We start from the raw sequence: 12,500 nt of genomic DNA, 5'->3' as shown, positions 1-12,500 counted from the left end.
CCTTTAGATTGTGTTGTCGACTAACATTGCGGAGACGGGCGTGACCATCCCCGATGTTGCGTTTGTCATCGACACTGGGAAGACCAAAGAAAACAAGTGAAGAAAAAGTCTCTCACAATACAGCACCAATATTTCTCTATATATATGACACGATGTCTTGTGAGACACTGAACTGCTGTGTTGTCCAGGTACCACGAGAGCAGCCAGATGAGCTCTCTGGTGGAAACCTTTGTTTCCAAGGCCAGCGCCCTCCAGAGGCAGGGGAGAGCAGGACGTGTCCGAAGTGGCTTCTGCTTCAGACTCTACCCTAAATACAGGTATGGAGCTCACCGCGCAGCGCGGGAGCAAGGAACACACAAAGCAAGGAAAACAACGATTCCCCTATAGACCTTATTCGATTGACGTCACTCACGTACGGGCACGCCCACCGCCGCCATATTGTCGACATAGCGCAGCAGCTCTCAAGTGACAGTCTATGTGAGAGCAGCGTTTATAGGAAGCTAGCCGCTGTTAGCGTTACCTGTATCGTTCCAATTGTGTTCAGATGGTGACCTGCGTTACACGTGGCTGTAGTAATGACAGCAATAAAGTCCCCGTGGTTTGTTTCTATCTCTACCGTCCTCAGACGTGAAGGGAGCGAGACGGAGGATACGTCAGCAGCACAGGAGATGTGTGGATAGTTAGGAGAGAGACAGGTGAAACTTTCTGACAGCTCCTCACAGCAAAGTCTGTTCACCTCGTTATTTTGTTTATTTATTACAGGCATTAACGGCAGCATACAAACAACAACTCTGGGTTTTTTATTGCTGTCATCACCATCGCTATTTTGTAATGGAACAGAAACGACAATAAGGCTGTTACTAGTTGTCAGCTGCAGCGCTGTGTGCGCGCAGGACGGTATGTCAACAATATGGTGCCGTCCAGGGTTAGCGAATAAGGTCTATTGCACATCAATGGGAGTTCATCTAAAAAGACTGAAATCCTGGAGAGAGAAAATACAAGACGAATCATATTCCTGTTACGGATGATTTGATCCCATGTAGACTTTGCTCATGTTCAATCTCCTTGACCTCAGGTTTGACGCGTTCATTGATTACGCCATCCCAGAGATACTGAGGGTCCCTCTGGAGGAGCTCTGCCTTCATATTATGGTACACACATGCACACACACACACACACACATGAATTCATATTTATCAACACTTCACCACTCATGTACATATTGTATATATTTACTCAATTTGATTGCACTTGCAACTTTGCGATTGCCTTTAGTTATCTTCCTACTTCTTATCCCTGTATATTGATGTGACCGCTACGCTGCATACAGACACTAAAGACAAATTCCTCATATGTAACTTGCATACTGTGGCAATAAAAGTGATTCTGATTCTGATAAAGCTGGATGGCAAAGGTAAAGTCCCACTGATTGTCACACAATGTGTTTCTCCGCATTTGACCCATCACCTGGGGGAGCGGTGAGCGGCAGCGTGCGCCGCGCTCGGGAATCACATGGTGATCTAACCCCCCAATTCCAACCCTTTGATGCTGAGTGCCAAGCAGGGAGGCAAATGGGTCCCATTTTTATAGTCTTTGGTATGACTCGGCCGGGGATCGAACTCACGACCTCCCAGTCTCAGGGCGGACACTCAGACCACAAGGCCACTGAGCTGGCCACACCACTGGGCTTAAAGGTTTGAGCTTGTTGGATAGGGGGGCTAATTATGCATTTGTTTATGGTCGGAGGTGGGAAGTGGGAAACGCCTCATCTCTGACCTAGGTGCATTCGAGCTTCAAGTCGCAAAACCATGGATACTAATAGGATCAGCTGGAGATAAACAGAAAAAATAAGTATAATCAAATGAATCTCTGTGGCAAATTAATTGTTTCTTTATTTGTTGTTCACATTGAATCTAAAGTTTATCAAACAAACATTATTACGCAGAATGGTTTTGACATCATCGGTCGGGACGTCACATGTCACACGATGTCATTGAGGAATTACAAACACATCCACACATCACATGCACATCCACATTGGCTTAATTTTTCCAAGACCCAAGAGACAGAGGTTGCCACTTGAGACTAACACACTCTTAACACCAAACCCTCCTACCTCCCCCGCCCCGCCCCGCCCCGCCCCGCCCCGCCCCGCCCCGCCCCGCCCCGCCCCGCCCCGCCCCGCCCCTCTGTAGAAGTGTGAGTACGGCTCCCCAGAGGACTTCCTGAGCCGGGCCCTGGATGCTCCCCAGCCCCAGTCGGTCAGTAACGCCGTCAGCCTGCTGCGGAGGATCGGGGCGTGTCACCCCGACAGCCACCTGCTCACCCCGCTGGGACAGCACCTGGCCAGCCTGCCTGTCAACGTCAAGATTGGAAAAATGCTCATCTATGGTGCCATCCTCGGCTGCCTGGACCCCATAGTATGTCTTCTTCTCACCTCACTTAGCAGAAACCTAACGTGTGTGTGTGTGTGTGTGTGTGTGTGTGTGTGTGTGTATATATGTATGTATGTGGGCAGCTGTAGCTCAGGAGGTAGAGCGGGTCGTCCACTAATCGCTTTGAATAAAAGAGGTCGGTGGTTCGATTCCCACCTCCTCCAGTCTGCATGTCGAAGTGTCCTTGGGCAAGACACTGAACCCCAAATTGCTGTGCCAGCACCCTGCGTGGTAACCTGCCGCCATCGGTGTGTGAATGGGTGAATGTACCTACTGACTGTAAAGCGCTTTGGATAAAAGCGCTATATAAATGCAGACCATTTACCGTATATGTATATATATATATATATATATATATATATATATATATATATATATATATATATATATATATATATATATATATATTTATTTAGAACACGGCTCTCTTGAATACTCGATTCTGATTGGTCAATCAACAAGATTCACCGGTCATTATTTCTCGACAACCGACCGCTGCTCTGCCACACCTGGATTAATCAGTTGATAAGAGCATTTTGTCTGCAGACACTACTAATTAGGCCAACCAGTTGCAGCTGTGGTGTCTTGTGTGCCAATTACGAATGAAACCGCTTTGTCGTTGAAAACGCTATTAAAAAATCTATTTGAATAATTATTTTTGTCAGATTATTGAATGATTTAGTTGTAGGCCGTGTTCTAAGCGGGATAATGTATATTGAGGCGGTGATTACTGGGAAATAATGACCTTCAGGTGAATCATTAAGCCCTCCGCTGCGCGTCGGGCTCAATCATCACCTGTCGGTCATTATTTCCCCCGTAATCACCGCCTCAATATACATTATCCCTTACATATAATTTCTTTTTTTCTTACAATCATTATTACATGTTCTATTATTTATGTTTCATATCTTAAACTGTGTGTTTCAGGCAACCATTGCGGCAGCCATCACCGAGAAGTCTCCCTTCTCCACGCCGATGCACAGGAGGGACGAAGCCAACCTGGCTAAAGCTGCACTGGCGTTAGCTAACTCTGATCACCTGACCATATACAACGCATATCTGGGGTATGGACTCTTCTAAAAGTTGGTTGATATGATATTATATGTTACCTTTGATATGACTTCACACAGACTGTACATATTCCTCCCTGTTTTTTTAGAAGCATCTAATTGATAACAAAGATTGCCTTCATTCAAATGTTGTTGATCCTAGTGCTATTTCTGAATAGCTATGCTACATGCTAAATAAGCTATATGTTAATTATTACTTTTTTTTAGTTCCCCATTGAATTACCATTGAGCTAATAGAGACACTGCATGAAATAGGCCACGCCCATCACGGGGGAAATCGCTCCGTTCACTCCCATTCACCAGCGTCATTTTCCTTGAATTAAACATAGCTAAAAGCTGTTGTGTGGTGGGCTGCGCAGACAACAAATGTAAAAAATCGCCAATTAAAGTTTTTTTGTACTCCTGAGCAAAACAAGGAAGCCATTGAGCATTCATTCGCGAGAAGAAAATGTGGATTTAGCTGTCAAGGAAGTAAGTTGGAGTGTTCATCTTCCATATATATGATCTTTGTGTGCAACTACGTGACATAGGAGAACGCCAGCGCGTCTGATGCCATCTGTCTGATGTTACACCAGCGTTATTTTCATTCATTTAAACATGCCTAAAAGCTCATGTCATAGTATTTCACTTCAGGCCACTGTGTGGGATCATTTATCCAGCGTTGTTTGGGCAATGAAAAGGGACACTGCTCCAGGCCAACTGAGTTCATTTTATCGATGTACCTTTCCCTCTCCGTTGGAGGAAGTGTACTGAAATAATCTTTTGACATTATCTAAAAAGAAAACTGTCCAAATTCCTGTAAAACCCTGCAAAACTATTTCTATCTGACGAGAGTTCCTCCGTTCGCCCCGGTTAGCCGCGGTTTGTTTTGCTAGCTGCAGTCGTCAGTCAGGCAGTGCTTCCTTGTATTTTTCCCCGTCTTGGGCATGGCTTCTGAATGATGACGCGTTTTGCAGTGTCTCTATGGGCTACTGTAGCAAATAGCTAAGATGCTACCACACAAACATTTGACATTTTCATTTTATTAGTAGGCTAATTGTCTGTCATCCTGAAAGCAATTTTTTTTACTCTACCCGGACGCCCTGATGTCTGTGCTTTCTGATGACCTATTTTCTCCTGTGAAACCGTCAGGTGGAAGAACGCCCGGACTGAAGGTTCCAGAGCAGAGATGTCTTACTGTAGAAGACACTTCCTCAACCACACAGCTCTTCTTACAATGCAGGTAAACAACACACACACACACACACACACGCGCGCGCGCGTGCACACACACACACGCACGCATGCACGCACGCACGCACGCACACACACACACATATATATATACACACACACACACACATCTACCGTATATATATACACACACACACACACACACACACACATATATATACACACACACATACACACACACGCACACACATATATACACACACACACACACACACACACAGAAAACTCTCTTCAGTTAGTTAACTGAACTGAACAGTCATTTACGCACAGTCGCACACAAAGGATGCAGCAAACCAAGGCAGCATGGTAACTCAACCAATGAACAAACTAAGATGGTTTAAATACAAACAGGAGAATTATGGGAGTTTGAGTCCAGTAAGCCAGTGTTTCCCAAACTATTGCTCAGGACCCGATCGCGAACTCGTTGGGGGGGGGGGGGGGGGGGGGTCGCCAACTGGTCGTCATGGCAACCCATTACCATAGGTTTTTTGTGAGTTTGGGTCCCGGAGAGACACAGAATGTATCTTTTGGGCCCCATAATGAAAAAGTTTGGGAATCCCTGGCTGATCGTGCATTCCTTTATAACTGGGAACTGGTAATCTTACGACTTCAAAGGTCATGAGCTGGGACGGTGGCGTCACCAGAGCTGGTATTTCCCATTCCAAACTCGTAGGAGCGTCAGCAGCCCCGACCTCAAAAATCCAAGATGGCTGCGCCGCGCAACAACAGTAGTTATAATCATAGTAATGTTGTTTAGCACTTCTGTTTTGTTTGTGTCTCATTAAATCAGCTGTACACACAGCACGCACTGCCTAACATCTATCTGTGTGGACATGAGGCTGCAGTGTTTGTATGCGCAAAATGCCATGTTATCAACTGTTATTGCTAACAATGGCTAGCCTGGCTAGCGACTGGATCTGACCAATGAACAGTGAACTTCCCAGCTCAAGTTTTCTGCAAATGGAACGCTAACAAAACGCATGTGACGTCATTTAGCCTCCACATCCCAGTTATTTTGCGATAAAGGAACGCACGATAAGCCACTCTTTTTGACCATCTCTTCTTCTCTCCAGGATGTGAAGCAGGATCTGATGCGGATGATGGAGCAGGCTGGTTTCTGGTCGTCTCGCTCCTCCTCCGGCTTTAAAGCCCAGACGGGCACGTTGTCCAAGCAGCACATCTCCGTCCTGAACGCGGTGATGACAGCGGGGCTGTACGACAGTGTCGCCCGCGTCCTCTGCACCCCCTCTGTGGATGTGCTGGAGAGGGTGGCCTGCACAGTAGAGACCCCCCAAGGCAAGGCCCAGGTCCACCCCTCATCTGTCAACCGCTACCTGCAGACACACGGGTGGCTGCTCTACCAGGAGAAGGTATGGAGGAAGTGTGTGTGTGTGTGCGTGTGTAGGGGTGGGAATCGCTGAGTAGCTCACGATACGATATCGTCACGATACTTGGCCCTCGATAACGATATTATCACGATACAGCGATACTGCGATAATCGATATATTGGAAGACGATACATCACGATACCTGTGTAACTGAAGAGAAAAAATACCCCTAAAAGGCAAGAAGCAGGTATTATGTATTTATTAGCAGAATTGACATGAACTCTCTCAGAGTTCACTCACTCACTCATACCATTTTCGATACCACGGAGGAAAAGTTACACATTAAGTCTTTTTATTATTATTATTAAAACAAGAAAACCTATATAACCTACCTACCTATATAATTTCTAAAAGTAGATATTAATGATCAAACATTTCCATTCATGTAGCCTACAGTATTCATGTTTTTGTTTCAACTACAAACATAAATAAACGTCAACTTGAAACTATGTTTGAACTACCACACACAGCATAATATTTTAGCCTGTTTATTATTATTTTTTATTATTATTTTTTTTTTTTTAAATAAACATATCGATACTTGGTGCCAGTGTATCGATAACGTATCGCAAGTGGAAATATCGCGATACCGTGAGTATCAATATTTTGTCCCACCCCTATGCGTGTGTGTGTGTGTGTGTGTAACATATTACATCATGTAATATGTTACTTTTAGCAGTAACTCAGTAATATAACTTATTACTTATAGGATTTCAGTAATATCATACCAGTTACTTTGTCAAGTAACTCAAGTTACAAATTGAGTTACATTTGATTAAATCAAAGCACATATTTAAAAAAAGATACAATTATTTCCTAATCAAACTCTGTTTTTATGCAAACAACCACTATAGATGACAATAACAAAGGAAAAGATAACATTTAGAATTTTGCATTGTTTACACTGATTTCAAGGTGGTTGAAATTATTTTTCGGGATGTCATTCTGCTGCTGCTGTTGTTTTGGTGAAAGTAATGCAAAATTAGTGTAATAAGTAACGAGTTACTCGACACAGAAAGTACTTTCAAATGAAAGTAACTAGTAATATGTAGTATATTACATTTTGAAAGTAACTTGCCCAACACTGGCTGTGTGTTATGTCTGTTTGACATGTCACACCTGTGTTTATGTCTATCTCCAGGTGAAGTACACCAAGATCTTCCTTCGAGACACAACTCTGATATCTCCTTTCCCCATGCTGCTGTTTGGAGGCGACATAGATCTTCAGCACAGAGAACGCATCATCACCCTGGATGGATGGATACACTTCCAGGTCAGAGGGCACGGGTTGTTCTGGGGGAGGGCCGTGACTACTCTTGACTTACTTTGTCATTGCCTATTCTTATTTTCTATTCATATGCCTATTCCTCTTCTGTAGTCGCCGATGTGTCTTTAAAAACGTGCCCAGAAGAAGTGGATATTATTTGTTTATTTTCCACTCATTTTTCCACTCTCTTATACTATAGGCTCCTGTGAGGATTGGTGTGATCTTCAAACACCTTAGGAAGCTGATGGACTCGCTGCTGGAAAAGAAACTGGCGAACCCTAAGATGAACCTGGAAGGTAAACTGAAGCCTCGCACCATGTGCACAAACTGCACTTTTCCTTAGAGCAGGGATGTTCAACTTGCTTTGTCCGGGGGGCACTTCTGTATAATGATAGGAGGCCAGGGGCCAGTTAACAAACAAACAAACATTAATATTATTTTTTCTGTACAGTAGCGGATTGTAGATTTTTGGGGTGTCGGCCGGAGTTTAGTCTGAAAATTTTGTGCACACAGGATCATTAGTCAAGTTAGTTAGGTACATAAGTGCCTGGGTGGCGAGCAGACAGCGGTATTTGACAATTTAGCTGGAGCTCAGTCAAACTTTATTTCATGTTAGTTTTTATTGGGAATTAGAAAATGGTCGGGGGGGCCACTCTGCACCCTATCGCGGGCCGCATCTGGCCCCCGGGCCACAAGTTGAGTATCACCGCCTTAGAGTAAGCAACAGAAAATCAAAAGTAACAGTGAAAGTGACAGCATGATTTTTTTTGATGATGCAGCACCCTCCACCCATCAGAAAGAGGAGTTGAAAAATGAAATGTTTCCATGTATTTCAGTTTCTAAAAAAATATTTATTGACATACACATTTAGAGGAAATAACCATTTATAGGGTTTTTTGTGTTATATAGATCTTCTGCATATAAGCAGATAAACGAGGACAAAATAGGTTCTCGTGCATTTGCTCTAGCATTACATTACTGATTGTGTCTGTCTGTCTGTCCACTGTAGATGAGAGGACCATCCAGTTGATTCTGGAGCTGATAAAGATGGAGCATGTTATCTGATATTTGGTAACCAAAGGACACATTTGTCATTGAAGAAGTTGCATAGCAGAACCTCTTCTTCACTTCTGATGCTATCGACTGCCCTCTGCCGCAAGGAATCCTGTCGATAGTGCTTCCCATTAGAGCTCTGACATCCATAAAGAACGCGTGCAACAGCAGGCCTGTAGGTCAGGAGGTGTTACAACACTCAGTGGAAAGCTGTGGGTGCCCTAAAGATGGACTGATGGGTACCTGGGACCGTTACTCCAACTGAGGAGGACTGTACAATATGAAATGTAAAGAGAAAACATACCGACATTTTAAAAAGAAAAACCAATTGAGAGCCAAAGTCACGCCCACTTCCGGGTTAGGCATATGAACCAAGGGATTTAATTAACCAATTTGTATGCCTTCACCGGCGATAGCCAGGCCGGAGGCATTATGGTTTCGGGTCTGTACGTCTGTCCGTCCGATGTTCGTTAACGCGATATCCGAGGAACGCCTTGACGGCATGTAATCAAATTTGCCTCAAACGTCCACTTGGACTCAAGGATGAACTGATTACATGTTGATGGTCAAAGTTCAAGGTCACTGTGACCTCACGAGCACCATTTCCAAGCTCGTTAACCCGATATCTGAGGAACGCCTTGACGGAATTTCTTCCAATTTGGCTCAAATGTCGACTTGGAGTCAAGGATGAACTGATTCGATTTTGGTGGTCAACCGTCAAAGTTCAAGGTCACTGTGACCTCACGACCACCATTTCCAAGCTCGTTAACACGATATCTCAGGAATGCCTCGACAGAATTTCTTCCAACTTGGCTCAAACGTCGACTTGGACTCAAGGATGAACTGATTACATTTTGGTGGTCAAAGGTCAAGGTCACTGTGACCTCTCGAATGCCATTTTCAAGCTCGTTAACTCAATATCTCACTAACGCCTTGATGGAATTTCTTCACATTTGGCTCAAATGTCAAAGTCTGGACAGCCATGGATGTCGACTGCTCACTTGTTGGCGGAGGCATATGTAACCGCGGTGCGGTCGTTCTAGTTTTTTTCCATAGACATTTCGTAAAAATCATTTTACTTGGTCAAACTAACCAATAACTAATATTCAGCTATATTTAGAATCAGGAGAGACCATAGAACATTTCACTCAGACCAAAACAATAAACGCGGATTAAAAAAAATACTTAACACGTTCACTGCCGTGGACGAGATATCTCGTCAAGCAGAAACCAACGCTGGGAGCTGGCGGTGGGGGATTGCAAATTTGCATAATAGATTATGGGTGCAACACACTTTGAAACACCAGCAGAAAGCCCAGAATCGCACGCAGCTTCATACCAGCTGAGCTCACAACCGAAAACGAACGAGCCCCATCCAGACTCGCCCAAAGAGCGGCCGCCAGCAGCCAGGCAGCACAGACAGCAGAAACTCGCTTGTGACACGCCCGCTGCAGAGCCACGGAGGGAGGAGGAGAACACACACGGAGGGAGGAGTTTGAAGGAGAGGGGGGTGGAGGTGGTGTTATGGAGGAAATTACTGTTCAGAACGTTTAGATGTCTGACGTCTTACTGATGCCAAAAATAAATGGTTAAAGTGACTGTTCTATCGAATTTCACAAAAAGGCATTTATCTCAACTTTCCTTTTCAGACGCTGAAACCATGCTGTATTCAACTGCTAATGCCTACATAACTAATAACTCTACAAACGAACTCTTTTAGACAGAGAAAGCACACATTCTATTAGTTCTTTTGAGATATTTTGTGTTCACAAATTCCTAGCAGAAAATAATCCTCGGCTCTTGAAAGATGAGCCAGAATCCTAAAAAAAAACCTTGGCAGAAGCTACCTACATTAAAAAAAAAAAAAACTGTTGGCAGTGAATGTGTTAAAAATAATAATAATAATAATAATAAACAAAGCGTTTTTGGTTCTAAATATAGCTGAATCGCTTGGTTTGACAAAGTAAAACTATTTTTATAAGCATTTTACAAAATGTCTATGGAAAAATAAAATGGCGGATGAAGTCCCTTGGCTCGTATGCCTAACCCGGAAGTGGGCGTGACTTTGACACTCTATTGTGAGATAAAGTTGCTGCCAAATGGGATGAAATAAAGCCGTATTACTTTTATTTTAACCTTTCTTTCTTTCTTTATCCCATAACATATTGGAACAGAAAAGTGTGTGTGTGTGTGTGTGTGTGTGTGTGTGTGTGTGTGCGTGTGTGTGTGTGTGCGTGCGTGCGTGCGTGCGTGCGTGTGCGCGCGCGTGTGTGTGTGTTTGCGCGTGTGTGTGTGTGTGTGTGAACAAAGCCTTATTTGTATGCAGTTGCATAGGTATGTGGCTGATAAATGCAGGCCTTGTTTATAAAACTAAAAGGTGGAGTCGTGTATTCGGGTAAAGCGAGCCGAGGAACATGCTTCAACGTAGCCTCGAGTTGGGACGTCGTCGGACTCGGCAGCAGCTCGGCAAACATAGTAGAAGATCAGCTTGACGAGGGGGGTCCAGGGGAGACCCCCAGCAAAATGAGTCATTGTATGATTTCCCTATGACTAGACGTTAGCCCAACCCAAGGAGAGAATGTAGGGCATATAATTGGTTGTAGCTTTCACTCCTGTTATCTCCCAGTCTACTTTATAGCAGGGGAGCTCAAACTTTTGTCATTCAAGGCCCACTTCTGATTGATCAAACATTTCTGACGACCACCTTCCCAAATAAATGATAGGCTACCATTCCGATATCTTGATGCGAGAGGTCCTCCTTGGCCCACTAGATGGCGTTCTGAGGCCCACCAGTGGGCCGCGGCCCAGTGGTTGAGAAACACTGCTTTACAGTATACTTGCGCTGTGCATGTCGGTTGCGTCAACCTGACGGTGCGTCACATTTCTGGTGCCGGCCACGGCATAGCCCTATGGCAAGGGTTTTGATGCCCGAGTATAAATTACGCTTAAGGGAACAGAAGAGAAAACTAATTTTGTGAGTTTCACTTTTGTACATGATATGGAAATAAACCTTAAAAGATAACGATAAGGTGCTAATGCATTGCTTACCGTCAACAAATCCTATAACCTGACGTGGCCAGATGATAACTATTCCTAGGAACTCGTCTTTGGAAACTGTTTGGAAAAGGGCATGGCACTTTCAAAAAATACCCGGCAAGTGATTGGATGAACCACCTGTCTATCACGGGCTCGCTTCTCGCTGTCATCACAGCTAAATCCCGCTCATAGCTGCCAGGAAGCTGATTGGTCCGGCCCACTGCTGGGGCGGAGTCATTGGCTCCAATTCTAAGATAAAAACCCTTGAAATACAGCTCACAAGGACATACATATAGTTTCACTTTTAAAAATCATTAAAAATCAAAAGTGTTACTCAGGTCGGTGTAGATTGGGGTATCTACCCTTCATTGGAAAAGTGATTTGGGTTGTGTTAAGCACATAGAATTTTGTGGTCACTTTGATCCACATGACTGTTGTAGGTAAACGGCTGTAAAAAGTGAGGTTGTTACACATACTGTACAGTTACACTGTACTGTTACATACTGTAGCCTCCAGTCCTGCGATCACTGTCAGTCACTTGGCAGCTATATATGCCACTCTCACATGACCAAGAGGAATTGAAAACAGATGACATGTCGGTTTGTAAATCTCAGGTAAAATGTTGTAATATGTACAGACCCACAAAAATAAACAGATCCTCCAGTATAAAGTAAGGTACAATTGTGCTGAATAAATAGTTTTGTGCAATATCAACATATATCGACAAATTTCGAACTTCTCCATATGTGTAATAAAATAGGCTCTACCTCCAGACAGTGGCCATAACATCTGACATGTAATGGCCATCTGGAAGTCATTATTTGATGTGTTTATTGATTACGTTATGAAACATCTGTATCATTCCAAAGAATGTATACTTTTCATCAGAAGTATTGAGCACAAATCATCCTTCTATGGTTTGTAGTTTTACACGCGAGATCTTGCTTTACTGTACTGTTTAAAACACAGTTCCAGAGATATCAATAAAATGTCAAACCATGTCATTTACATGGTTTGG

At 43.8% G+C, this 12,500-nt stretch overlaps 2 protein-coding genes across 2 annotated transcripts in view; one reads left to right on the top strand and one right to left on the bottom strand.

Moving 5' to 3' along the window:
• The window catches only part of dhx29 (DEAH (Asp-Glu-Ala-His) box polypeptide 29), a gene marked incomplete at its 5' end in the record, with an annotated part of 29,288 nt that extends 18,778 nt beyond the window's left edge, over nt 1–10,510 (top strand). Inside the window, 10 exons of the mRNA XM_083657781.1 lie at nt 8–96; nt 189–317; nt 1,076–1,151; nt 2,196–2,420; nt 3,363–3,499; nt 4,637–4,727; nt 5,812–6,108; nt 7,268–7,399; nt 7,593–7,689; nt 8,403–10,510. Of these exons, the coding sequence (XP_083513907.1) occupies nt 8–96; nt 189–317; nt 1,076–1,151; nt 2,196–2,420; nt 3,363–3,499; nt 4,637–4,727; nt 5,812–6,108; nt 7,268–7,399; nt 7,593–7,689; nt 8,403–8,458 (1,329 nt within the window). The 3' untranslated portion in view covers nt 8,459–10,510. The remainder of the gene's footprint in view (nt 1–7; nt 97–188; nt 318–1,075; nt 1,152–2,195; nt 2,421–3,362; nt 3,500–4,636; nt 4,728–5,811; nt 6,109–7,267; nt 7,400–7,592; nt 7,690–8,402) is intronic.
• Nucleotides 10,511–12,226: 1,716 nt separating this feature from the next.
• pstpip2 (proline-serine-threonine phosphatase interacting protein 2) overlaps nt 12,227–12,500 on the bottom strand; it is a gene marked incomplete at its 5' end in the record, with an annotated part of 12,031 nt that continues 11,757 nt past the window's right edge. The window contains one exon of the mRNA XM_083657789.1: nt 12,227–12,500. This exon is cut by the window's right edge and continues 191 nt beyond it.

The sequence above is a fragment of the Poromitra crassiceps genome, assembly GCF_964638095.1.
Source record: "Poromitra crassiceps genome assembly, chromosome: 21".
In the NCBI taxonomy this organism is placed as follows: Eukaryota; Metazoa; Chordata; class Actinopteri; order Beryciformes; family Melamphaidae; genus Poromitra; species Poromitra crassiceps.
Note: the sequence above shows the minus strand (reverse complement) of the source record. Positions and strands in the feature narration are given on the sequence as shown.